Source organism: Harpia harpyja, chromosome 2 (genome assembly GCF_026419915.1).
Source record: "Harpia harpyja isolate bHarHar1 chromosome 2, bHarHar1 primary haplotype, whole genome shotgun sequence".
Lineage (NCBI taxonomy): Eukaryota > Metazoa > Chordata > Aves > Accipitriformes > Accipitridae > Harpia > Harpia harpyja.
Window position 1 is genome coordinate 1,450,450 of NC_068941.1, and position 27,393 is coordinate 1,477,842.

The 27,393-nt window shown below is 40.7% G+C and overlaps 3 protein-coding genes across 4 annotated transcripts in view; 1 reads left to right on the forward strand and 2 right to left on the reverse strand.

The window, feature by feature from the left end:
• Positions 1-626: 626 nt before the first annotated feature.
• On the reverse strand, positions 627-3,919 carry LOC128139093 (interleukin-8-like). The gene is made up of 4 exons (XM_052781028.1): positions 3,732-3,919; positions 2,794-2,932; positions 1,642-1,725; positions 627-1,029 (listed from the first exon to the last, which is right to left on the reverse strand). Exons 1-4 carry the CDS (start codon positions 3,793-3,795, stop codon positions 954-956), a joined length of 363 nt encoding a protein of 120 aa, XP_052636988.1. The 5' UTR covers positions 3,796-3,919; the 3' UTR covers positions 627-953.
• A 3,453-nt stretch (positions 3,920-7,372) lies between these two features.
• On the reverse strand, positions 7,373-9,980 carry LOC128139094 (interleukin-8-like). Of its 2 annotated transcripts, XM_052781029.1 has the most exons (4): positions 9,738-9,980; positions 9,416-9,551; positions 8,569-8,652; positions 7,373-7,971 (listed from the first exon to the last, which is right to left on the reverse strand). In XM_052781029.1, the coding sequence occupies exons 1-4, from the start codon at positions 9,958-9,960 to the stop codon at positions 7,941-7,943; spliced, it is 474 nt and encodes a 157-aa protein (XP_052636989.1). In that variant the 5' UTR covers positions 9,961-9,980; the 3' UTR covers positions 7,373-7,940. The 2 variants fall into 2 exon arrangements, with proteins under 2 accessions (XP_052636989.1, XP_052636990.1); XM_052781030.1 differs by lacking the exon at positions 7,373-7,971 and having other exon boundaries at positions 8,565-8,652.
• Positions 9,981-26,917: 16,937 nt separating this feature from the next.
• Positions 26,918-27,393, forward strand: part of RASSF6 (Ras association domain family member 6) — a 31,585-nt gene continuing 31,109 nt past the window's right edge. Inside the window, exon 1 of the mRNA XM_052811945.1 lies at positions 26,918-26,989. The gene's annotated coding sequence lies outside the window, so the exon portion shown is untranslated. The remainder of the gene's footprint in view (positions 26,990-27,393) is intronic.

Genomic DNA, 27,393 nt, shown 5'->3' on the forward strand with positions numbered 1-27,393 from the left:
AGATGGGAGCCAGGGGCTGCACAGCGCTCTGCATGCGGGTGAGTCATGCAGTTACACAGTGGCATAACAAATTTTAGTAGTTAGTTCTTACTCATGTCCTAGTATGGGTTGGGTTTCTGGGTTTGGTTCTGAAGTTTTTTTCACTGCTGAGCCCTGATCTGATATTCCTGTTGTACAATTTAGTATAATCCCAAGATCTCTCTCTTATGTGCTAGTGGTCAGCCTAGAATGCCTCATTTTTATATGAGCTTTGTCATTTTTTCCTCCCACGTCAACCATTTTCGCTACTTCCTGCAGTGAATTTCACGTGGTAGTTTACAGCCTACTCAATGAGTCTCCTAAGGTCCTTCTGCAGTTCTTCATAGTTGAGCCTAGTCTTTACCACCCTCCATTTAGTATCACCAGAATACTTCAGCTCGTAGCAAATGACCTTCCCAGACCGGTTGTGGATATGCCAAACCAAACAGGACCTCACACAAGCTGGTGTAGGAATCCATGGGTGATGGCCCTTTATCAAAAAAAAGCTGACCTTTTCGTTCTGCACAGTTTGACTATACCTGTTGGACCTTCCACATCCGTAGGCTTGTTGTCACCTTCAAAGAACTGTAACAAACGCATAAAAGAAAACTTCCTTCAAAGCTGCACAGACTCTTCCTTATTACATGTTTATTCAAGTGTTTACTAATTGTATCCTTTCTATTTCTATGTTAAGTAAGACCATTTAAGGGTAACTAATTTCCTCTTGTTTATTCTTGTCCTTACAGCACTAAAACACATTCATTAAGCTTGAATTCCTTGATGCATCACAGATAGAGTTTTAGAGATAGACACAGCAAAGAAAATAAGTAGAAGCAGCAACTATCTTGGGGGGAAAAAACCCCATCAAATGTAGTAATGTAGCAGAAGGGGGGTCTGTTCCTTGACATTCTCATCAGCAAGTGTTTCCTCTTATTTCATATCCTTGAAAAACTCCAAGGTCTATTTTTCCTTGACTTTTCTTTGATTGGTGACTCAGTGTTGTCTCTGGCCCTGTAATGAGATGAAGTATAAAGTGAGTTCAGAAATTTTTTAATGAAACAATTACCATTAATACAAGCTACAGGAAGAGCAACAGGTGCTCATAAGTTGTTAATGACCTATTTTTACTGTATCAACCAACTGACTTGTGCAAAGACAAAAAAATCCTGTGTTTACGCAAGTACTGCTCCAACAGAAAGGACTTCCATATGCCTATGTCCAAATTGTGCTAAGTAGGGACCTGACTGTCCCCATTTACAGCAGTGAAAGCTAATAAGCTTAGAAATGCAGCTGTACATCTGAATTACACTCAGAAAGAGGAAGTGAGTCTTTTAGAGCTTGATTTTTGGAAGTGTCAAACATGCACCCAGATTGTGCTGTCTCTCAGCGGATATTTAGGTGCATCATACCTGTGACCTTTTGGGTGGCTTAACACACAGGGAAGGTATCAAAGCTAGGAAATTATTTTAATCCTCAGGCATTTAGAAATACAGGTTTAGAGAGAAACGCTGGAAAGAATTACTAATGCCTGAAGAGGGTGAACATTTTTGTCCCAAGAAATGAAAATCTGCTTTCTAAAAATAGCTTTCAATTGAAGCTGTTCTAATAAAGAAAACAACTTACCTGGCCAAAATAGCCTTTACAGTGAGCCGGACCCAGGGAGCAGTGGGTTCCAAACACACTCGTCTGCCACCTTTCAGCGTAGCTCTGCCAAGAAAGAAACAAAGAAGTTAAGGCCAGGTGGATCCCTCCCACTCTCCTAATGTTTTGAAATTTATCTTAGCTGTTTGTCAAGTAAGTAACTGGACTTTCATTTATTGAACTTGTTTGATATTTTCCAGCTAGCATTTCTGAGAAAAATAGGGAAAAATGATTTTCCTATACTTTTTCTATACTTGGGCATTTAAGTTTGGGTTTTTTTAATGAATGATGTCAGTATAGGTGCTTATGATGCAATCTTTTTAATGAGCCTGATGAATTTTTTATTTGGTTTCTCTTCTCTATCTGGTCATAGTTTAGCAGATCTTTCAGGAACTTAATTATCTTGGAAAGTTTTTTTTTTTAAATCAAACCTGGCTGAAATTACCAATTACTAGTGAGGTAGAACTGGATGACACGCAATGCTGCTCAGAGGGTATGATTGTACAAGTATTATTTGCTTATGAAACCATAGTGAAAGCATAAAAACCTGAAAGCTCCCTTCTGTTTACATGAATGCCTTGATCCAATTCATGTGAATAGTTCCTGATGTGATTTTAAATGAAGCTTACCGTATCTTTTACTTTGTACTCACATGGATTTTAGAATTTAAGTAAGTTCCATGCTCCTTGCACAGGAAAATGCTCACTATGCAATTCTGACATAGGGAATAACTCACGGTGTTTCAAACTTCACCACATGCAGGCCAAGTTAGTGGAAATTGTTTGAATTCATGTCAATGGGATCAAGATTGTATCTTTGATTATTCTTCATTCTCCTAAATTATTAATTGTGCCCTGAATGTGTTATGGGGATCTAATTCTCTCCTCTGGTGTTTGTCATATTTAAGATATTAGCATAGAGAGACTTTTAAAATACCGTCTGGAAGTGGCTTGTAACATTGGCAGGAAGTTAGCTTATTCCTTTGGATAGAAGGCCTAATACCTTATACTTAGCATCTATGAGGCTTTGCAAGGGGCATATAATTCCACCCAAAGTAAATAAGTAACTAGAGTGTGAAATGCCAAGTCACCTCCTCCTATTGAAAGCCAGATGATATTTTGCAAAAGTGCTCACATGATTTCCACATTTTTGCAGCGAGGTCCTCTTTGGCTTAATCTCACATTCTGAATAGCCTTGGGAGGGATGAACTTGGAATGAGTGCTTATGCACAGGCACTGGAAGCCTTTTTCCTTTGTCTTCGCCAGGGTCTTACCTGTAGAACAAAAATAAGTTACGTCTAGATAAATGAACAATCTCATTATTTGCTCCTGTGAAGCAAAGAGTATTCCCTTCTGTCAGCCGCCTTCTTGTTACTCGGACACTCGGATTTGCTGAAGACTTTGAGATAAAATTAACTGCATCTGAACAACAGCAGCAGATGTTTTATTTTCAGAGATGCTGGTATGCAGATGCATTTAAAGTTAAACTTGTATCTCTAAGTGAAAATAGTTAGATGTTTTCATAGTGTATTTGTGCCTGGCCAGATTCTACACCTGAATCGCATCACTTGAACAAAGTAGGTTAACGTCATTAACTATGTCCACATATTGTTTACTAGTTCCTGCCATGATCATCTGCTCATATTCTTTATTCTTTTCTGCAAATTGCATAATTCTTGCTTTGAGGAAGAACTATCATCAACTCGCCTACCAAGAATAAAAGTACAAATAGGAGAAAGTTGTCATTTCGAAAAGAAGAGATGTATGGACATATGGACACATTTAGAAAAAAAGTCCTGTCTTAATTCAAACATTTCTTAAAATCTAGGGTAAGGCATATATTATGGCATAGGAATGAACTAATTTTCTGACAGAAGCATATTTTACCCCTGGAAACAGCCATAACATCCTGACAGATGCAAATACAAATGATGATACTTTTTACTTCTGAATGACAATTTATTGAAGATGCACACCTCTTGCAAAAAGTCAACATTAACATAGCATAAGCCCACTTGCTTATTTATTTATTTATTCATTGGTTATGTGAGTTTTAAGAGACCATTTTCTTACCTTCTGACCCTGCCATTAAGACCAGATGAAGAACCAAAGCAACAACAACAGGTTTGCCATACATTGCTGTGCAGAAGTTTTCTTCTTAACAGACGTCCTGCTCTGGTTCTGTTTCACATCAGTTTTTATATTCAAAAGGTGCACACCCAGCAGCCTAAGTGCTGAACAAGTGCTCTCCAGCACAACATGTGGCTTCTGTACACACAGGTTTCCTAATACGTGGGAGTGTTGCATAAGAAATCCAAATCTCTGCGCAGTCTGTTCAGTGGCACTTCAGAATTCCCTAACTTACTTCTGCTGCTGTATATTTTAAATTATTTCTTTAGATTGTGATTATTATCCATCACTTTCTGTTTGCACTTCTTCATGGGATGTTAGTTTTAACCAACAATGCTGAGCTTGCACTTGGAAATCAATACAGCATTACCAGACATCCCCCCAAGCCAAAATAGACTTCTTTTCCCCCTCTCTGAATGTAGAATTTCTGTTCAGCTCTTTGCATTGAGTTTAAATGCCTTGTGCAAAAACTTATACCCAGCATAATTACGGGAACTTTTCATCCCAATCTTATGGACTATATTTTGATATGACTCTAATAAAGTTATTTAGCCAGTGTCTTATGAAGGCAAGACATAACTAGTTTCTATTGTTCTCTGAGAGGATTTTGTCATTTTCAGTTTGGCTAAAGGGATTTAGATGCTTAATTCTGTACTGAAAAGCTTCTCCAGACATTGAACAGGAAATGATGAGCTTAAAATGACTGAGGCATTGCCACCTAAGTCACTTAAGCTCTCCTGAAATTTCATTTGTTCAGAATATGAAAAGAGAAAGTATCTATCTGACAATAAAAGAGTTGTAATAACACCTGATTAAAGTAAGCACTTAGGAAGTTATTTGGTTTTTTTTCTAACGTCATGCATCTAGAATAATCGTAGGCGTTTAAACCAGAAGATAAACACGTGTCATAAGTGAAATCTCTCGAGTATTCCTCAGGAATCCATTTCTAGAGTGCATATGGTTTAGTCATTGGGATATTGGATATTCTTATTTTTGTGAAGTGAAAAAAAGGTGGTGTCAAGGAAGGAAACTGGACCAAATTGTGATCTGATAAAATATGTTGTTCATGTGTATTTCAGTACTTTACTAAAATTAAGAAAGCAATTGGGTTTTGAGAAGAAGGAGCCTGCCAAATGAGAGCCTTGGTATTGTGTCTAGGGGAGATGACAGTTTGTCCTGGACATACACAGTGTCTGGCTTTTGCTCAGTAGGGAGCAGGACAACACTTTGGATATGTTAGCTAAGATTGTTAACTAGTTGTCCTGGTTTCAGCTGGGATAGAGTTAACTGTCTTCCTAGTAGCTGGTATAGTGCTATGTTTTTGAATTAGGTGTGAGATGTTTAGTAACATCTAAGTAGATAAGTAATGTTTAGTCTAAAGTCAAGGATTTTTCAGCTTCTGATGCGCAGCCAACAGGAAGGCTGGAGGGGCACAAGAAATTGGGAGGGAACACAGCCAGGGCAGCAGACCCAAAGTGGCCAACGGGGTATTCCATACCATGTGATGTCATGTCCAGTATATAAACTGGGGGGAGTGGGGGTGGGGGGATTGCCGCTCGGGGACTAACTGGGTGTCGGTCAGCAGGTGGTGAGCAATTGCACTGTGCATCACTTATATATTCCAATCCTTTTATTGTTACTATTGTCATTTTATTAGTGTTATCGTTATCATTATTAGTTTCTTCTTTTCTGTTCTATTAAACCATTCTTATCTCAACCCACGAGTTTTACTTTTTTTTCCCGATTCTCTCCCCCATCCCACTGGGTGGGGGAGAGTGAGTGAGCGGCTGTGTGGTGCTTAGTTGCTGGCTGGGGTTAAACCACAACACTAGTTCATAAGTGGTTTAATTGTTAAGTGTCTCAACGTAAAAATATTTTGCCAGGAGAATTAGTAATTTCATAGAGTCCGTGTTCAGCTTTGGAGAGACAATATTAGCAAAGCAGAAACAACAGGGAAGAACATTTGACAAACCTAGTCATCAAGTCAGAAAAGCTGCATTGCTTCTCTCAGCAGCCTCTGAGAGCACTGAAACACATTTTTGGAAGCGTGAGGGTTGTCGTTTTGTTCCTAAGAAAGGTGTCCTCTGAGTGCATACAGAACAGAAATGCAATATTTTATCATTTCTAGCCAGCCTCTGAATCATGTCTGACTGATGAGCGATAACCTATGGAGAAAGAAGGGATACGGTTCAGCCGCTGTGCAGATGCCCTGCCTAGGGTCCTGGGAGCATAGCCGTTGCTGATGTTTTGGACAGAAGAATTTATGAGAAGAGCCCTTCCTTGGCCGTGATTCAGCACCCAGTAACTTAATTGGGATTTTGCTGGTGATAAAGGTCATGCGCTTACTGTAAGTATCTGTGTAGCACTAAAACTGGTGCCAGTCCTTTAGGATACACACATACTTCTGTGGGGGTGCATGTAAAGTAGTTCTTCCCCACCTCTTCCCAATCTTGGCTGCTATTTCTGACATGCTTACCTGCAAATTAGATCTCTGAAAGAAGCTAGCTTGAAAAAATCACTCAGAAAACCGGAAGGCTTAGTGTTGTAAAACAAGGCTGAACAAAACCTGTCCCCTTGAGAAACTTTGTCTCCTTAACATTCTGAGGATGAGGTCTAGCAGGCTGTGTAATGCAATGCTGCGGGACAGGGGCAGAGATGGGGATAGGGAGCAAAGTGTTGTTGGAATAGTTGTCATCTTGCACAAGAGCTTGCTCAAACAGTACCAGAAATTTCCTTTTTATCTTGCACCATGAGCAAATGTGAGCTGTTTGTGCAGAATATGGAGTGGCTCCTTATTGGAAAAGACCAAAGCAAAACAAATATCAAAACTTGCACAACTTTCCCATTTTCTCAAGTGTTCGCTGCTTCTATTCCAACTATTCCTCTGTAACTGGCTGTGTCACTGGCAGGTGTGTGGCCGCACAGTCAGAGCTCTACTTCTTAGGTCTTCTCCTGATGTAGTCCTCCCCCCTCACTGGAATTAGGGAGAATGCTCAGTGACTTCCTTAATGTTTATCAGATTTCCCTGCTTATTTAAGTTAATGAAAGAACCTGTTCAGTGCCAGATTCTCAGCTGACATGCTGTCTGAGCACCACCACTGCTATGGCCTTGGAATTCCTGTGACTAACCATTATTTGTTCATTACTTTCTATCTGTGAATTTTATCACCCAGACCTCTGAAAACACTGAGTCTGGCAAGAAGAGAGGAAGAAAGTAGATCATTTTTATAATTCCTCCTATTGGAAACCATCTGCACTCACCAGAGGCAAGAATCTGCCATTGTAATTTGCTGTGCCCCGCAACTCAGCCACCACTTGCCCTTCTGAGAACCCATTATGTGATACAAAATGAAAGAAGATGCATCCTCTTTTTCAGTTCTGTATTCAGTAAGAAAATTAATAACACACAATATTGGAGTGAAAATAGTTCAACAACCGTTTATTAGGTACATAAACATAAATATTTTCCATAAATAAATAAATAAATAAATACTGAAGACCAACTACATTCTTATGCAAAAGTAAATAAATATGTAAAAATAAATAAATAAAGATAAATATGCAAATAAATAAAGTGGGTTTTTCTTACCAAAAGATGGCATGAAAATATATGTTTATACCTTCACAATACTAATTAACAATAAATAATATCTTGAAAATGATGGCACAAAACCTGATGTCTCAGAATTTTGGCTTCTTAATTTTGCAAGCTGCCCTCTTCCAGTCAGTAGCCCGCTCTGAGTGGCAGTGACCTAGGTACAGTTGATGCTACCTATCCATGTTTTCCTGGAGAGGAGTTACTGGTCTTTTCCTAAACTTAGCGAAAAGGGAAGGTGTCATTAGTGAAAGCTCTTCTGAAAGCGCACTGCACTGATCCAGCTGTGTTTAGCAAAAATGACTCCAGAACCGTCTCCATCTCATTCACAAGCCATTTTTTCTGCCAGCTTTTTCTGGTGTCAGTGGTTTCTCTCCTACATAATGAGACCTCTTTAAAAGTCTTAAAGTACTGTTGTCAGCTAACTACAAAATCTCTCTAGATGCTGTTAGAAGTGTGAAGGTAGGAGGCAGGAGAAGGTGAGCTGCCAAAATCTGGATGAGCATCTCTCCCATTTTTGCCTTTCTGGAAGAGTTAGGACGTTTTTCTTCTTTGTCTTAGGACACTATCTCAGGTTTGGCATTTGCCCTAGAAAGAAAGAAAATGGAAAAGGAGACAATTAGAACTTGTCCGTGGAACAGGTATCACTCGCTGTGATGAAATGCGCCACTAAGGGTTTGTGCTTCTGTGTCCAAGCCCCTTAAAAGCTGTTACTGAACCTAAGGGACACGGGTACATTGTGACCTTTTCACAAGCACTCAGTAACTGTGGGCTTCCATAGTTTGATGCTTCACTTGATACCTCTCGGGCCTGATTTTTCCCCCGCTTGCCTAAATGCCATTAGTTTTGAAAAACTGATTGTTGCTTTCTACCATTGCAAGCAAGAGAAAACCAGTGGGTTAATGCCTGGATTTCCTGAGTACTTGAGCTGCAGGTTTTCAGTACGCTTGTGCCTTACGAGAGATGTAGCTAACATTCATGTGGGGTGTGTGGCACAGTAAGGGATTGAACCTAATGCTATAATTAAAGCTCAGAGCAATCACGGTGTTTGTCCCCGTTAGTGAACACAAATGGTAGTAACTGCCTGAGACAGAATTTTTGAATGCTTTATGCTGTACATGTTTGCTAGCTCACTTAAAATACAGGTTTTTGATAAGCCATGCTCACTGAGAACAAATGACTCACTTGTCCAGAATTGCCTTGATGATCAGCTTCACCCAGGGGGCAGTGGGCTCCAGGCACACTTCTCTGCCGTCTGTCAGGGTAGCTCTGCAACAGAGAAAAAAGGAAGGGGAAAGGTCTACTTAGTGAATTACAAGGCAATTTCCCTTTTCTCTCGTAACATCATTCTAAGTGTACACTTACATGTTCTACTTTAAACTGTATCAGGCTGTAGCCTAACATAAAGTTTGGATTTTTTTTAAATGCTTTCATATCTTCTCATATCTGTTTGTTTGAATGCATTAAATCATTTGCAGGACTCTCACTCTTTTCAAAATTGCTTCTTTTTTTTTCCCCAGCTTGCTTTGTATTTGTGATGGTGTTTAACTGAAGGGCTAAATCTTTCCATCTTGATTCAGAAACTGTACTGCCCAGTCCATGGGAATTTTGTTACGGTAAGAGTTCTGGAATTGTGACCTGATTATATGATTTGTATGCTAATGGTAGTTTTTTCATTGACTTAAGTAGCAATGTGATCATATTTTTGACCTAGCCGTTAAATTCCATGTTTTGATCACTTGCTCAGCATGGCAAGTTTCAGAGTTTTCGCAAGTTATTTGCTGTCTGATGACTGCGGGTTTAGGTTGAAATATTGCATGGAGTGTTTAAAAAGTAGAGACTGGCAAAAACAACTCGCAACTTATAACATGTAGCGTATCGTTTGTAACAGCAACGAGCGTTGCTGTTCTGCATCCTGCGTAGCTGCTCCTGCTGGCTTGTTACATCTGTCAGAGAACACTTACATCATCCTTAATGTAAAATCTGTTTCCTCCTTGTTAAGTAATCGGCATGATTTTGCAAAAGCACTTACATGACTTCAACGTTCTTGCAGTGAGGTCCGCTGGGGGTGAGGTTCACATTTTGAATGAACTTGGGATGGATGAACTTGGAATGGGTGCTTGGGCACTGGCACCGGAGTTCAATCGCTGAGCGTGGCAGGGCCTTACCTGTAAAATGAGAAGAAAAAAAAAAAAAGGTGGCCTGTTTCACTGTTTCCACAAGAAGCATAACATGTTCTTTTTGCTTACGGTATTAGAAGGGTTATTTGCTGCACTTGTAAGGAGCGTCGTAGCTCCCCCATCAGCATTTACACTAGCAATTAGTTAGGAGAGCTTTAGGAAGGATTTCTTTACCTTTTGTTCCAACTGCTGAGATCAGGAGAAGAGTCAGGACAGCAGCCACAGCCTTGCCTGTCATGATGCAAGAGTGTTTCTTCCTTGTGCCACCTGGGTCTGGTTCTGTGGTGAGGTGAGCTCCAGCAGCCCCAAGGGTGGCCAGTGCCTGTGCTCTGGGACCTGCCGTGATTATATACTGCCTTGGCCTCCCCGGTGCACTCCAGCACCACGAGCAGGTCATAACAGTGGAAACTCCGAACCTGTAAGATGCTACTGAGAAATGAGTCATAGGTGAGTGGGTAAGCCCCTTTCCCTAGATGACCACAAAATTGCTTTTCATTAACAGAAAGCACTTTATTAATTAAAGAAATAAAAAACCATCAAATATGTACAAAATTGCCCTGCACTTAGCTTTGTGGAATCTATGGGGGGTTTGTAACACTCTATTCCTCGTGATTATTTTCTTTTGTACCTTCGTACTTTTGATGTTATTATTATGTTACTGTTTGTGACTTTCCACTTCTGGTGGAAGGCATTTGATCTGTGATTTTCCATCTGTATGTCTTTGGGCTCTGATTTTTTTTCATTTTAAGACATCATAGAAGTAAGAGCTAATACGTTGTATAAATGATAGATACTAGATAGATAGGTACTAGAACTGGATCTTAATGAGCTCCCCTTGTCCTTATATGCAATTACATTTAAAAAAATCTTCACATGCTGAGATAACTTCTGCAGAAATACTTACAGTATCTTTTGATACATTAAAACCTAGCATCACTGAAATAAGCAACAGAATCCAGATATTGTCTTACTATTGAGAACATACAGAATATATTATTATGATTATGATGAACTGCTTTGCCTGATTAGGTGGATTTTTTTGAGGATGACTGCTTCTTCTGAAGCCAAAACTTCTTCACTGTTTGCTGCTTTGAATTTGGGCAGAGGAAAATTCTAACAGCTGCTGCAGGATTCTCCTTCTGAAATAAATTGAGGCACTCTTGCAAATTTAAATTTGACCCTGTAAAGAGAAGATTTCTTCTGATTATCATAAAATTAAAGGAAAAGTGAAGATGGAATCACGAAGGAGGATTATTCAGATAAAGTCATAGATGTACAACCATTCTTATTAACAATAGAAAATCATACTAAAACACAGCTGGGCTTTTGGGGGATTAAACATTAAGGAATCCCGTTATTGTTCTTCTGGCAGGTAATGGAGACGGTCAAAGGAACAAAGCATAGGAGCAGATAGGAATGAATATAGGTTTATTGTTCTCATACAGAGATTTATGTTATGCCAGACTGAATTCCATTTACTATTAACGTGTCTGTAGTTTTACACAATTAAGTTTATAAATAGTCTTAGAGGATGTGTTCTGAATAGTAGCCTAATAAGATGTGTAGATATGGAATTAAGCACCTGTTTTTCCTGTAAATTTTCAGCTTGCAGTGAACATAGCTGGAGTAGCTAACGTGAGCACGTAAGCACTTAAGTACAGTCCTTCTGTGTCAAACGAGAGGTCTGCCTAGAGAGTATCCTCTCTTCAATCAAGGCCATCAGCAGATGTCTAGGAAGTGTAAGAAAAGATCAAGTGTGTTTGAGACTTATCCCTAGTAGTCTCCCACTCTGAGCTGGTTTCATTTGATGCCTCCTGATTCTTTTATGGGAAAACAAGAGTTAGATATTGGTCCTTATCTCTGATTTCCACCTCCTTCATAATTCTGTAGACCTTTATCACATCTCCAGGTTGATCTCTTTTTACAAAATGTTGTCCTGTTGCCTGATAGCGGGATAGACTGGGTTGTTCATTCCTATCTCTGGACTTTTTATTTCCCCCCTTACACACTATTTCCATGCACAGCAAACTGTTCACAGAAGCGCAAACTAGAGTATCAATGGAAATGTCTTTTGGCCTGCGTACAAGGAGAAAATGAATTGGTATGAATTGGTACGAGCTTGAGGTACCTGAGTGAAAAATTTGGAGTTTCTCCGATCATTTTCTGTATGCTTCTCCCCAACTTTCCCTGACTGGTGAGTGACCTGGAACTTTACATTTGTTTATGCTCACATGAGCAGTGGGGGATTTCTTTCCCCTGGGGAACCCCTTGCACTGCTCTGTCCTCATCTCCCTCAATGATTGCTCACCAGTATCTTTAGAAATCCTGCCTCATGCCTGGAATTTTGGATCCAAACATGTAAAAGATCATTTAGAAGTAGCTGAGCAGCTAAGTCAGTGAATGTGACAACTCCTGTTGGGTTTTTTTTTAAGAATATTACGTTCAGCAGGAAAGGGTAGTTCTGCTTGAGCTTTAGATTTCCTTCTGGCAAATTCTTCCTCTTATTGTCTTATATTTCTGTGACCCTGTATGCAAAATCTATGCATACTTTTGATCTGCAAAGGGAAAATATCTCAACTTTGCATCTCTGTCTGGCAGTCAGGGTCTTCAGTGTCATCTGCACGTTGGTGGCGAGACAGTCTCTACTGTGAACCTTACCTGAGGCAACTTGACTGACTTGAGAGGGCCAAACAGAGAATTTCTTTACAGTTACAAATACCATAAGTATACGTCTTTTCCCCCTAACTATTTCTTAATTAGATAGCAACAGAAAACCCAAGATTTTAAGTTTGCCAACTGTCACAGTGAATGACTTTTATATGAAAGACGTGGAATAAACAGCTGTAAATAGAACTGCAACCATGAGATACATGTTTAGTACCTATCTTCCTGATGAACTTCAGCAGTGTCTGGGTCAGCCCTCTACAAAAATGTTCGTTCTCTTTTGTTTAGTTAATATGCAATTCTGAAAGCCTAACTCATTTTGATGAGCCCATCTTCTCAGGAAGGGCTCACTGAAATTCTTGTGGTTGTCTCTGCCCCTCTTCCTGAAGCTGCTTATGCTTGATATTTACCACCATTAACAAGAATGGAAACTGCATTCATTTGTTTCCAGAAGCGCTGGGCATGGAGTGAAGTGTATTTTCTGAACCAGTCCTCTACTGGGCAGGTGTTACAAAGGTCACTGTGCGAGTGCTTTAACAAAGGAGTATTAATTAGTCATAAAGTTTCACAAAGTCTTCTAAGAACAAGGATGAGAGCTGGAGCTCTGCTGTACCACAGTGGTACTTCCTCACAGCACAGGAGATGATGATCCCTATTCCTGTTTGTTTTTTCTGTGCGGCCCGCGATTATTGCTGCAGGGAAGTACAGTTGCAACACCTGTGCTGGTGAATATTTTTTTCCACTTACACTGCTGATGAAATCTCTGGTTTAGAGGCAGGAGAAGCGCCTTTGTGTTCTGTCTTGAGAGGACCTGGCATGTGGATCTACCTGCAGCACAAGCAAGTGCTCCAGAAATACACAATTATATACCACATCTAAATCCATCGCTATCACTTCTTACTCTCTAGGCGGCTTAATTTCCCTTTGTTATCTTGCTAGCTGTTCTGGATCCTAGTGCTGTGTATTTAATACTACACCCTTGCAGCTGGACTTCAAAAATTCATTAATGGTGATGTTGAGCATTGCTTCAGCAAAGTCCCCGAGCCTCAAGCAGAACACTTACGGTTGACTGAGACCTTTATTCGCAGTTTTCAGCACTCTGAAGGAATCCAAAATTGCAGTCCTTCCTTTCTGTGCCCTTTGGCCTATTTACAATACAATCAAAAGCCATTTACTGATCGGGTTTGATGGAAAATATCTGCCTTTTTGTCTATTCCCGGGGTTTCCCGCTGTATGTAGTAACTGCATAGGAAATGAAGTCATCTCCAGAAAGGGAAGTAGTATTGGGGGAAAAAAAAAAAAGAAGAAAAGAAAGAAAACGGACAGGATGCTGCCTGAAGCATGATCAGGATGTTCATGCTATTCAACATGCAGCAATGTTTTCAAAGAAAAAGTGACCACTGTGGTTTAATTGCATTAGTTGCATTTTTAAAAAGAAAAAAAAAAATTGTGGTAGGATTACTCATGGACTTTCCAGTATTTCAGCTGGTATCACCATGTGTTGTCTTTTGTATTAAATAAATACCTTTTTTCATTAATCATCGTAACTAACTGAAAACCAATTACAATACACGAACCAAAGGGTTACTCAAATATTTTATTTAATGTGACAAGGTCAAGATTTCCATGACTGAGCAGAAACAGTAGTTTAGAATGAGGAAAGGACTGGAGAAGATACTTAGGAGTAGGACTTGCTCACTCTCTCTCCCTTACTCCCTGGCCTCCCTTTTGCAAGTTTCTATCCCCTCAGCTGTGCCAAAACTAGAAGTCTGTTTTCTAGGTAGCCTTTATCTACTTGAGGGAGAAGGATAAAATAATGACAGTTTTTCCAGAGCTATTGTATTTTCAAGCCTATTGCAAAGCCAAGCAGAATTAACAACCCTGTGCTACATGGGTATTGCAATTCTAATCATCCGCCTACTGGTGTAAATCAGCAATAAACGAAAATCACTGGAGTCACGCTTCGGCATTGGCTCTAAGTCTGAAGAGAGCAAGGTCCTGAACGCAGAGGCAGTGAGATGATGCGAAGCACAACAGCTACTAGGAGACAGAAGAGAGTGCATTGCCCTCAGATTCCTGTGTGTAAATCATCAAGGCATTTTTTGTTTCTGAAGGTTCAGCTGTGTGGAGGAAAAATCAGTTCGAACTGGAGTTAGAAGGCTTACGTGTATGCCTCTTGCATGCACCTGAGTGAACAAAAGGTGAAGGCAGAAGAACTTGGAGAGGAAGGGAACCGCAGTGTGCATTTTATCCACGAGGGCCCATCCCCATTGTGTGGGAAGCTGGCTCCTCGTGGGACTGATCGTCACTGAGCAGACTCTATGTACGTTTACATCACGTGAAACCAAGACAAAGTTTTTAGCTCCTAAAACAAAGACCTCTGACACTGGACCTGAGGGATAATGCGACTAAGTGCCAAACTGGAGGCCAAAATGGAACAAATGCATCCTAAGGAATCTGGTTCTGGTGCAGTCCTGCTGGTCGGACAGTGCAGAAACATTAGCTGAGTCCAAGCAGGTAAATTCCCCGGGAATTCATTTCTGCTGGTTTACTTATGGGTTTAAGTATTTGCCCTGCTGAGTGCACGGCATTGATTTTTGCAGCTTAACAATTTGTGTTTGTTCTGCTCTGTGATGTGTTGATTTTGAATATTTGCTGTGGAAGAGACTGGTTTTCCCTATCAATAGGTACAAATAAGGATTTCCGTTGCAGTTGCACCTGGGTATTCCGCTTCCTCCTGCAGTTGTTACAGATGCTGGGCAGAAGTCAGGAAGGTCAGCTGAGATGGGAAAAGACCCCGGGTCCTGTCTCTTCCCACCCAGTCCTGCTCCTCAAGAAAAAAGAGCAAAAAGGCAGCACCTCCAGCATATACTTCTTCTGATTGGTAACGCTGTGCGGGAAGGTAATGGTTTTCAGGGGAACCAAACTAACTTTTCTTGTCACTGGCTTTCCCTCTTCTTTCCTTCATTTCGTGTTGTAATTTTGTTCCTATATCAAATTGAAAACCCCAGGAAATAATTTACATTATTCTGACTTCATGGCAACTCCTGCCACGGAGGAGTTGCTTCCTTTAACTGCAGTGGATTTTGTAGCACTGATCAAAAGTCAGCAGCGGGTCAAACAAATGCTTTAGATATGACCTGTTTTGCCTTCTCCCACTCCTCATAGATACGTAATAGCAAACCAGAATACTTGTGTGACAGGGAGATTTTGTGAATTTGCACCTTGTTTTTTTTCCAAGCACTCACAAGTAGCTCTCTAGATTTTTAATGGCCCGGTGGTACAAAGACAGAATTCATATTTTTTAAGCCTCCATAGATTGCCTGCAGTATTACAGCATGTCACGGGACATGCCTGTCCAAAACCAGGACACAGCGCTTTTAGAAAGCAACTCTATTTGTGTGTAAAGTTTCTCAGATATTGTGAACTTGAAATTAAAAATACCATTGTTTAGCAGTGCAAATCTATGTCTAACCATCGTGGTAGTTATACACTGAATCGTATCTCCTCACATCCTAAGTTTCTAGTGCATTTGCAATTCACCCCGGTGCTTTGGGGAAAGTGAGGAAGCTATTCTTTAACTCTTCAAAAGAAAGTTACTTGACAGTTGAAAGTAGTCATTTGTAATCTGACCTAAACACTTCCTACGCAGATTGATCTTCTTAATCTGAGGTAGATCCCATCTCTGTATGACTGATTTGTGTATAGTATGACGGTGCGTCTGATGTTTACCAAACCACCATCAACCAATAGCTGAGCTAACTTGAACTGTCATGGTTAGAATTGCATGTGGTTTTATACCTTTAGTAATTCCTAAGGTGTGTCCTGAGCTTCTGAAAGCCCTAATGTCCCTCTGCCATTCCCACCCTACCCTCTCTTCAGTATTATGCTTCAGTGTTTGTCCTTTCTGGGCTTGGTTCTCTTTGAATAAAAGGCAACTTCTCCTATTTATTGTAGGAAAAGTATTTGTTGTTGGGATTCAATGAAAGATGTGAAAATCACTCTTGTATATCACTGTTTCTCTTACTTCCAGCCCAGAGCTAATTTACTCTTATAAAAAGTAATGTAATTAGAATACAGAAATTTGCCCACTTCAATTTAGCATTAACAGCTATGTTGACAGAGACCATTAGTGGCCGATGCCAAACCCAAACATCTTTAATGTAGATCAAGGATATAAACCTACAGCAAGGAGTTGGATTTTCCCCAGCACTTTTTTCCTGAAAGTCCGCCAATACCTGTTTTTTAAGTCCAACCTGTTGAGGTATCCAATCCCAGTACAGTTAACCAGGAAACCATCCATTAGGAGCATAAGGCATGCGCTGGGGGTAGTCACCAAGCAGAATGTTCAAGCAACCACACAAAACAATATCCCTTCCCCATTCTTCTTAAGTGTAATGACTACTGGAGAGCTTCGGAACTGTTAAGAGTCATTATAAGCTTCAATTCCAGCATATCTTTAATCATTTTCATTTCTGAAGTGGCATACATGACTGCACACTGGCTGACAGTCTTTCATAAGGTTCATCCTGTCAATGACACGTATTCTTCAGAAAAGATGTCCATTGCTTCTGCAAAATCTCCATGATTTCTGCAGTTTTGGAGGACAAAAACTCCTTGGGTAGTAAGATATCCTCCAGAATTGTTTCTCACAGACTGTCAGAGAGTAAATGAGAAGTTAAAGAGACCTAGGACTCCTTCTCCTTGGTTAGATTTTATGTTTGCACCTACTTTTTGGCTTTGATGAGGTTTAAAAGGTTCTCTCCTGAACAGATTGTACTCATGTATTCTAGTTTTACTGTTCTGCCTGAGGCATTTGGCCAAGTTCTGTTCCACCAAATCCACGAAGGATTTGCAAGTCTTACAGGACTTGAGATACTTTGAGACAATTTTTTTCTCCTTTATGCTTAGCGTGTCTTTCCTAGGAAACTTTGAGGTGGTCCAAAAGCAACTCGGACTTTCCCACTACCCAGGAGGTTTGATGGAGCAAACCTTAGAGACTAGGTATTCCTCAGACCTGGTGGGAAACAAACAGAGCAACATTGTAAACTCACCATTCACCATGTGATTTGTAACACAGTCCTGAGAGTGAGAACTTCCCCAGTTCACCTTTTTCTGGTATCAGCATTAAATCTATCACCACAACTAAAAATGTTTTCCCTTTCTCTAAAGCTGATGTGAATAAAACCATGTTACTTGGAAGTTCGCTGTCTGCTGTCTCAAAAATGTAGCCCTTAGGCTTCATTTTATTTTGGAAAAAGATCCCTACTTCCCTCTGTGTCCAAAAGCTATCTTTCAGATTTATTTGGATTCAAATGTCCCATGTCTGATTTCAGAGATTTCTCACTCCCTATTTCAGACAACCTCCTCAACAAATCGTTGCATGACCACTCTGGGTTGGAAATACTGATGTCCAATGGCACTGCAGGTATCATTTAACCAGACATCATTACCTATTCCTGAGCCAGGTGGAGAATCGTGGTTTCACAGAGAAACATGAGAGAATAAGGTTGGAACAGCCCTCTGGAGAACGCCCAGTCCACGCTCATACAAACACATCCACACGCACACACACACATCCTGCCTGTTCAAAGCAGGGCCAACTACAGCAGGTTACTCGGGACCTTTTCAAGTTGGGTTTTGAATATCTCTAAGGATGGAGACTTCACAACCTCTGTATGCTTTTGTTTTGTGTTAGAGTTTTGTCAGGAGCTCCTTGTTCATCCATGCAGGCCTCCTGCTGCTGTTGCTTGATTTCCTGCATGCTGGGATGGACCACTCTTGAGCTTGGCGGGGAGATGATACTTGAAAATCAGCCAGTGCTCCTGGACCCCTCTGCTCTCCAGCGTGGTCTCCCATGGGATTCTTCTGAGCAGATGCCTGAAGAGCCCCAAGCCTGCTCTCCTGAAGTCCACAGCTGTGATCCTTTTTTTTGCCTCGCCTCCTCCTTTCAGGATCCTGAAATCTACCGTTGAGGGTGCTGCAGCCACAGTTGGCCCCGGTATGGTTTGTGCTAATAACCTAATCATTTTGGCACGGTAACAGGAGAGTGACATTTCTCAGACCAGCAAGGAGCACCATTACAAAAACTGTAGTCAAGTTTTTGCCGGAACCTGACTCTGTGACCTGTAAGAATGGGTGATTCATGAATCCTGGCAAAGCAGTTAGGTGCTGACAGTTACTTTGGCAATGTATGGCATTCAGAGTTTGAACCTTCTGTCCAACCTTGAATCTTACAAGATCTCGTAGCACATTAACATGGCTGCTCTAACGCTCCTCCTACTGTACATGAGCTTTAGTGTTACTTTTGTGTTGACTGCAAATTAAATACTGATTGCAGGTGGAGCGTGATGAGTGTTTCAAGAGTGACAAAAGTCTTCATGAGCATAGAAGGCCTAGCAAGCTAAGACAGTTGGGACATAAACAATTTTCAGGCAATAGTACCTTAAAGAGTAATTACGAAGTGCCATATTCAAAGCATTTGACTGTCCAGCCTGAGTAAGTATGTACTTACGTACAATTGTGTTAACTTGGAGCCATCTTTGGTGAAAGCTTTAAGTGACACATGTGGAACTGCAAAGGCCCTGTAACCACACTGCACCTCTCAGCTCTGTTTCTGGAATTTTTAAATGCTTTTCTCTGTGAAACGGAAGTCACTTTGGAAAGTATTGCAGATAATAAAATTGTTCACTTCTGGGTGCCAGGAACAGTGACAGTGCTTTATCTCATTCTGTACAAGTGGTGGTTAGTTATAAAACACTGTGCAATTATGAGTTCATGAGGATTTGTTTTGTGCTTTAGTGAGGGCAATGTAACAGTATTTTTGATCAGGGAATGGTTACTAAACCAGAGTCTGAAAACAATTTCCTTCCAGCTAATGTTGCAAAATGAGCAGGATGTGCACTTGTTGACTTGAACGTCACTCTCTTCACCTTTCACATGAGTTTTTGAAGTACGCTATGGAAGCGTGGGAAAGAGAATAGCTATACATTACACATGAACTCATAGCCTTTGTTATTATAATCTTTAAGTAATAAGGCTTGAGTTTCAAGGTATAGAATTGGACAGGAAGGGAGAAAATGAATTCTGGAGTATATTTGTGCAGGCTTACTGAAATTTTTAGTCTTTTATGCCCCGTTTCAAGATAGAGCTCAATTTATCATTGGCCTTTGAAGGACTGTCTGCTGAATGTTTTCAGTATGAAAAAGCTGTTGGGTTCTTTGTTGCTCTGGTATAAACACTCTTGCCATTATAGACAAGAAGATCCTGTCCAAAGCTTTCTATCATCACAGTAGTACTTTTCATGATGTAATTTTTTCAGTGTTTTGTGACATTTGTTTACGATGTTACTAATTAAAAATTGTGTGTCATGTCTTAAACTCACCATAGTGCATTCTGAAAGGAATGCTTGTAATTCCGTATAAGCCACTGCATGTCCTACTCTTTTCACAGCCCAGTCTGAAAGGAAATGCCAAATGTTATGGTAATCACTTACCAAAAGAAATTCCAGATGAAAAGCATATGTCTGTAGCAGAAGACATAAGAGCAGAGAAGTTTGGTTTTCATACACATTTTTTGACTACTTACATGATTTGTTGACAGTAAGAGGTGTAAACCAGGTGGCACAAGTTCAGACAACAAATGAATTGCTTCCCTTCTGAAGATACTAAAAATTACATTTTACTGTTTAGGCAGAACATTAAGGCAAGTTGTGTTGCATCGTGGTGAGTTCTTTGGAGTCCTCCTTTAGTGGCCTCTCCTTATTTCTTCTCTAAATCCAAGAAATTTCCCAATAACCAACAGTTATTGTGCTGTTTTACTATGTTTTGGACAGATTAATCTGGAAAGGAATAGTGTTTCTCATTGACATGCAGTCAAATCAAGAGTTTCAGTGGAAGACTTTTGGGACTTATTTTGAGACCTGGGAATAGGAATAGGCTGAGATTTCTGAGGTACTTGTTATTACAGACAGGTTTTTTTCACTCCAGTGCTGGTCATTTTATTTTTAGGGTGATTCTTTCTTATATTTTTGAGGGGTCCCATTTTATACTCTGGCTCTTAATAGTGTTAGTGATACAACTGAGGATATGGTGCAAAGATTGCACCGCACTTGTGGGAACAAGAGGCCAGGGCTGAGGAAGGCATAGGAACTTCTTACGCTGGCTTCCCCAAAGCTGTATATCATCTCAGACTACATCCTTAGTTGTAACAACATAGCCTAGAAAATTATTTACTGTAATCCATTGTATAAAGCATTAGATATGCTGTATTAGCTGGCAGATAATATCTGAAAGATTAGCGACGGTTGCTCTAAAGCCTTAAAGAGCTAAGGCGCCATCAAATTAAGTTATACGACATAATAGAATTTCGAGACATAATGACATTTTTATCACAGAACGAAAGCTGTCTTTATTAAGCCTTACTAACATATAGGTCACTTCATTTCGTGGCAAGTTCAGTCATGTTGGCTCTTCCTGCTAGCAGCAATGGGTGTGAATTAAGGAAGTGCTGGATCTCTAATAATATGCTGAATCCCTTCACCTCAACAGCACCCAGTGAGAGTATCAGGTACTCAGTGCTGCTCAGAAAGCAGTCAGACCATACTGTTATTGTTTCTGTATTACATCTACTGTCACAACTATAGCATTACACCGAGAGTGTTGTGTTGCATGTGACTGCTAAGGTATAAAGGGAAAACAAGCAGGCTGGAGGCAGAAGAGCAGTTGTTGCCTAAGGTGAGTTGCTCACAGACGTGCCTTGTGTCTTTCAGACTGTGAATATGTTTCCCTGTGCCGCTTATCTGCAAAAGGCAATGCCGGTACGTTGCATCTTTGCTGTTTTTCAGGGCCCCATTCTCAAGCCCCTGTACCAGCCATCGCTTGTTTCAAAATGAATCATTCATTGTGGGGACATCCAAAGGCCGTTTTCATATCATTTTTTTTACTTGGAGGCAGGAACATGGTAATGAGTTTCAGCAAGACAATAAAATCATATCAGCATCATGTTGCAATCTCATTGTGTCGCACAGTTGTCATCCTGGGAGCCCTGTGCAAGAAGTCACTTCTGCACTAATGGTACGCAAGCAAGGACGCTGTCATTTTGAAAGAGCAAAGGTGGTCCCTCTTTCAGGACAGCAGGGCAGCTTCCTGCCTAGGAGCCGCAGTCAGCATTTAAACGTTTCAGCTAAGTAAGAATGCTTCTGCTCCGAGCAGGTGGCATTTCACCACCGTTCAGCCTAAGTTCCTGGTATAGCTCATTAGTGGGTTCAGAATGATCCTGTGTCTCTGTAAGAGGATCAGTAAGTGGATGCATTAGATCCTCTCTTTCACCATGAACTCAGCAGACAACATACATTTAGAAAAGTGAGGAATGGCAGGGAGTGCATATACAGGGTTTCTAGCAGCACTTGCAGTCTTACCAGATGGCATCTTAGAGCTTTTGGTGCAGGGCTTACAGCAGGTTACAAGACTCTAGCACCAGCAAGCATCCCATTTTCCTATTTTTGAAGAGTATCTAGAATAATGGGCTACTTATTTGAAGCCGAGCTTTTGCACACTGCCTCAGCAAAAATGAATAATAGTAGTGGTGACTCAGCCCTGAGGTGCTCTGCACACTGCCCCGTTGTTGAGCCACACAGCTCTTTGAGATCGGACAGAGCCTTTCCACACCCTTCAGTGCTCTTGCACAACCAGTAGCTACATGCTGTTGTCCCAAGCAGTGAAGAAGAGGCCTGAATCACAAAGCTGAGATCAGAATCTGAAGCTGAAGCTCCCATTCCCGTGTGGGTATTTGAATACAGAAATTTTGTCTAAGGGTCACGCCGTGGATATGAAATCACTTTGTGAGAAGGAAACAGATGTGCATATTTTCTAGCTAGTGTTACCTGGTATGGGATGTGATGTTAACATTCTGCAGGCAAGTTAACAGCATGGCCTTTGATATTTAAAGTTGTACTCTTGAATCTGCATGTGGATGCTTAAATAAGTAGCCTGATTTTCACATTTGTAACTGCTGTTGAAGTTGCTGGGTATCTGCGAGAGCAATGATCAAGACAATTTCAGTATCTTACTTTAGAAGTGCCCATGTGAAAGCATGGACCCATTAGGAATTTTCAGCTTAAGGGAAGTCCCTTGTGCAAGAAAAATATAAGGAAGACCCAGGACAAAATTGGCAAGTAAGTTAGATTTATTATGTATACATGATGTGGAAGATTGATAAACTCAAAGAAAAGACAATCACATGCCTAAAGCATTAACCTGGAACCCCGGAGATTTCAGTCCAGCTCTTGGCTTTGGTGCAGAGTTTTGTGACTCTGGGATAGTCCGTGAGGCCAGGATCTGCAAAGATCTCATCAAAGCTGAGGCTGTCATCCCCAAAGGTCATTCCAGAACAAATTAATTACCTCTCAAGATTTAAGTTTTATTTCTTTGTGCCTGACTTCTCTATAAAATTACATAGCTGCCTAGATTGAAGCTGCCTGTCTCCCAGGAGATGTATTTGAGTTACTGTGAGTCTTTTCTCGAGGTTCAGAAAAAGAAACACTCTAAAGTATACAGCATGGAGAAAAGTTAGTAGAAGGGCCTTGAGAAATGAGTGATTAATATGTCTTGAGAACTGAATGATTAATATTTTTATTTTATTTTATTACACTCTAAAAAACAGGAGTGGAAGATTGCTATGGGTTATGTGATTAAATAAAGTATTAGCACAGTTCTCAGATACAAGTACAGACCTCAAACAATGTAAGTGAAACCAGGTTTTCTTTTTACAAAAGTAGGATTTATGAATTACCAAGTATGCTTTAGAGTACGGATCTAGAAGACCTTTGAAAGAAACATCACCTTCGTTCTGTGTATTTTGCGTGAAAAGATGCAAATTATGGGTATGAGCTTATATTTAACACTTTCGGCACTTTAACCTTTTAAAATGGAAACAGAATCTGTAATTCAGAAAAACACAGGCTTGCTTTTTCCTTTCTGAAATACATCTCTCTTATAATCCTCTGGAAAGGATTCAAGCAATATATTTCACCCTCATTGCATTTCATAAACAAATAAACTAACACAGAAAAAAAGCATTTAAGTTGGATTATGGTTTTGCTCCACACCTTAGAGCCAGGAAGTTCAGCTACAGGTGACACACTGGTTTTCAATGCAACCTGTTTTGTTTTCATAGTAATGCCAGTTACAGACACTAGCTGAAAGCTGAACTTCCTGCCAGAAGCAGATGCAGGTCATGCTTCTAATGTAGGATTTGCATGATTTATTTCTCTTTTGCATCACTTGACCTAATACATTGTTGGGGATTGCAAGGGTCTTATTCACCCCACTGAAGTCGTTGAGGTGATTTCCCTATCACACTTTCCACTTGTGTAATCTGATATTTTTTTTCCCCCTATCTCACATGCCTGAACAAGATCGCTTAAGTGAAAAACACTACCAAGGGTTTTTTCTTCTGGTATGTGATACAGTGCAAGCTTCAAGCATCTGGGCATGAAAGACATAAGTCCCGCCACCTCTGCCATTTCTACAACCTCAAATTCCTTTCACATGTGCATAGTTCACCAGTCTTTTGAATTCAGAGGTTTAATGGTTCTGTTTCAGGTGTGAAACAGGTGAACCTAATAAGCATCTGATCATTTAACAACCATTAGAGTCAATGGGAATATTTTACTTCAAAAAGCCTGAGGTGAAACATTATATAAGTAGACACCAGTAAAAAGGGGATGTTATAGGAGGGTGCCAGTTGAGAAGATTGTTGCTTACACCAAAAATAAATTCACAGAATCCCTTTGAAAGCATCTTTATTTAAACGCAGATTGCAAAGCTAAACACCTCCCTTGCTATTACCTGAATCCCAACATTTAAATATTTCTAAATCTATTTCCAATTAATATCAATGTAATTTTTTTATCTTAAGTGAGATAGCAACCAGGAAATACTATCAGGAGTCAGTGCTCAAGTTTATAGCAAATGGGCAAGTTAACAGCAGGTGGGTATCAGGGCCCAGCAAGAACTAGCTGCTCCCGAAGGGAATGGCAGCCGAGCACCATAACGCAGCAGGCAGGGCAGGGACTTCAGTGTCCAGGCGCCCTCCCACAGTACCTGAGCAAGGTGAGCCTGGCAGGCCCAGAGATCACAGCCAGATTCAACCAAGAGCCCACATCACGAGCAAGTTCATGGCAATGAGGCAAGTCCAAGGTCAAGCTGGGAAGTCAAGTGACAGGTCAGAGATCTGGATCAAGGCGGTCCATGGCCAGACCAACCCAAGGCTGAGGCTGAACCATAAACAAGCACTCCTGCAACATATTTAAAAAAGAGTAAAAATGCTAAAGCCAGACCTTAAATGGGCTTGTGGGCCCATGGGCGAGGGTGTGTTTGGGGAGGCTCTGGGTGAGGCTCATTGGGACTATTAAGGCTAATTGGTACACTCAGGGCCCTGACAGCAGGCAACCTCTGTTGCAGTGAGATCCCTAATACTGGAAATACTAGGTATTCACCTGCTTGTCATTGCTAGAGGAGTTCAACGAGGTCATTAAAGAATTCAGCTGGAAATACTGAAGGAGCAAAACTTAGTAAGACTAAACAGCCTTTCTTCCTTCCGCTACAGACTGCAAAAATTGAAGTTTCAGCTTATGAGACCTTCTGTGACCTTTCTGAATGTCTGGTTCCTTCCCCAATCTTACCCAAATCTTCTGAACAGAAATAAAACTCAATCTAAATCATTTCTGAACAGCAAAAGAAAAATACAGAGGTTTTCCTTCCAGTTACGGCACAGCACTAAAGACCTTTCTGAATCTCTTTGCCTTCCATCTTCAAATGACAACTAAGCTTTGAGTTGTCTCCAATGCATGCCTCTCAGTGTAAACAGTCCTTTACTACTATGCTGTGTGTGGTTACCTGCTCAGTGCCAGATACTGAAGGGATTTTCAATCACATGTGCTTGCTCTGGGCTTGATCTTGTGTCCCTCGTCAGCAGTGGCAAAATTTCCCAGTGTTGTGTTTCAGGGTCCATTTGTTGGCTGCAAATGCTTTCGGTTCTGCTGCGAGCTTGAAAGTGGCGTGACTTTCAGAGTGCACCTTCAGTTCTTTTTGTAAGGCAGGTACGTTTGAATCTCAAAGTAGGTACCCAAAACCATGTCATCATTTGGAAAAAAACCTTGTCCATGGATTTCACCATTCCTGTAGGGTTTTAATATTAATACTTTTGTCACTAGTGATGAGGTTTTAGACTAAATTTATTCATATTCCCAAGTGAGAGGTGTTACACAGGAGGCAGCTTGTTACTATTAACAGCCATTGCACATTTTTTTTCCTAGGGAAATTGCTTTTACTGCCATAGAAGAAAAAAGAAAGAAGTATTCCCCTCCAACATCACACACAATGAAATTAAGTGGTTTACCCCACATTTTGGTCTGGTATTTATTTTTGAACAAGATACAATAATAGACTAGTAGGGCATGTTGATAGCACCAGAAGTGTTGTCAGTGAAATGCATGAGAAGTGTAGAATAAAACCTTTGAACTGCATGTTTAAAAGCTTTCCAATGTATTTTAGGGTTCTGCCCTAATACAGTGTCCAAACATGGCCTTAAATTGTGTTCTTGAGGATTGCTTTGAACAGGAATGGAATAAACTGATGCCCATGTGATATTCAGCAGTGGTGACAAAGAGGTACTCATTTTATTTTATGAGAAACAGAATAATTTATGATACTACATTGAAGGCAACCTGCAGCAACAAGTTACTGCATGCATACACAAATCACCCAGGAAATAGCAAGCTGTTGACTGGCTAACTGAGCCTTCTCTTTTGAACACAAGTGCTGCATTGTATTGCCAAGTCTATTTGGAGTTTGTGCTTGTAGTGATTTGCTGTGTCGGTTTCGGGCACATCAGCCTGGTCCTGGAAATTGTCAGATTATCCATATGGGTTATAACTGGTAAGAAGCTTACGTTTATTAACGAGACGTGCCATTCAGCAGCCTCAGTGGAAACAGTGTCTAATAGACAGTGAGGATCTCGTCCCAGGAGAAGTCCTCTCAGCGGAATCTTCTTGTAGCTCTAGACCCGGTATCATTCCCTACGTTCACATGAAGATTTTATTTGCTGTCGATTTAGCAAGAACAGCAGCCAGGATGAAAAATAACATCTATACTTCCTGCAGGTGATCCAGAGCTGGCATGCCTCCGAAGAACTGCAGCACACTGGTATCTCAATCATTTTAGGTGCTGACAGATCCAGCAGATAAGAGCTCAGCCCTATTTATGTGACTGCAGTGTTTGATGGGAGAGAATGTTTTGTCTTTTTGCAGTCTAAAAACTCATTAATCTGAAAGCTAAAAGAAAGGATATTTTCCTATTCACAACAATGGCAGAAGCAGCCTCTTGCACTTAGGACAGAATAGGCTAGCGTGGCCATATCTATTTCTTGTTTTGTCCAGGACCTAGCGGTTTTGGTCCAGATTTCTTCCTTTAATAATATTTGGCTTTGCTAGGAATATCGGGATTTCTCTTTGCAAGCGCTTCACTAACAACTTCAAGCAAGTAGGAGACTGTAGTATCATTTCAGCTTCTTTGTCCAGGACCAGTTACCTTTTCTGTCATCAAACCATTATAAAGCTTATAACCAAAACCGGACATCTCATGCCCTTTTTCTGCTTTTATTTCTTGTCCAGGAATATCTACCAATATCCCTGAGGATGGATTCATTTTCTGTTTCACATCTGCTCCCACCGCCTCAGGCTCAGCATGGGCACCCCTTTGGTATGGAAACGCTAAGTATGGTTATTCCATATGACTACTGGTGTGCTGTGGAGAGTGTATGAAAGACTGATGGATCCGAGTCTATCCCTTCCCTCCCTACATTTTTATTCTCCTTCCCTCTTTGCTGCCCCAGGTCACCACAGTAAAATGCAACACAATAAAATGTAATTACAGTGCTTCTTAAGGCAGTCTAATTAGGAAGTCAAGTTTTCCCCACGTATCTTTTAGCCAGGAGGTATCGGAAAGACCGGTAAGGCAGCAGTACCTATGCCTGAAACATCCTTCTCCCAGGAACCCACGCTGAGGTTCATCCCCCACCGTCTCTCCTGTTAAGTAAAAAAACCTGATGTTGCAGTGACTGCAGGCATTTACGGAGCGAGGGAAAGGCGGGTAGCCCTCTCGGT

Bases quoted from the DNA above. Each gene is read 5' to 3' on its own strand.
- LOC128139094 (XM_052781029.1), bottom strand. From the start codon at position 9,960: ATGACCTGCTCGTGGTGCTGGAGTGCACCGGGGAGGCCAAGGCAGTAT. The intron at 9,552-9,737 runs GTAAAGAAATCC...CTCATTTTACAG, and splicing joins CTCAGCAGTTGGAACAAAAG to GTAAGGCCCTGCCACGCTCA. The intron at 7,972-8,568 runs GTGAGTCATTTG...CTTTCTTTCTAG, and splicing joins ATCAAGGCAATTCTGGACAA to GGCAAATGCCAAACCTGAGA.
- LOC128139093 (XM_052781028.1), bottom strand. From the start codon at position 3,795: ATGTATGGCAAACCTGTTGTTGTTGCTTTGGTTCTTCATCTGGTCTTA. The intron at 1,726-2,793 runs GTGAGCACTTTT...CTTTCTTGGCAG, and splicing joins TGCAAAAATGTGGAAATCAT to AGCTACGCTGAAAGGTGGCA. The intron at 1,030-1,641 runs GTAAGTTGTTTT...ATCTCATTACAG, and splicing joins GTAAAGGCTATTTTGGCCAG to GGCCAGAGACAACACTGAGT.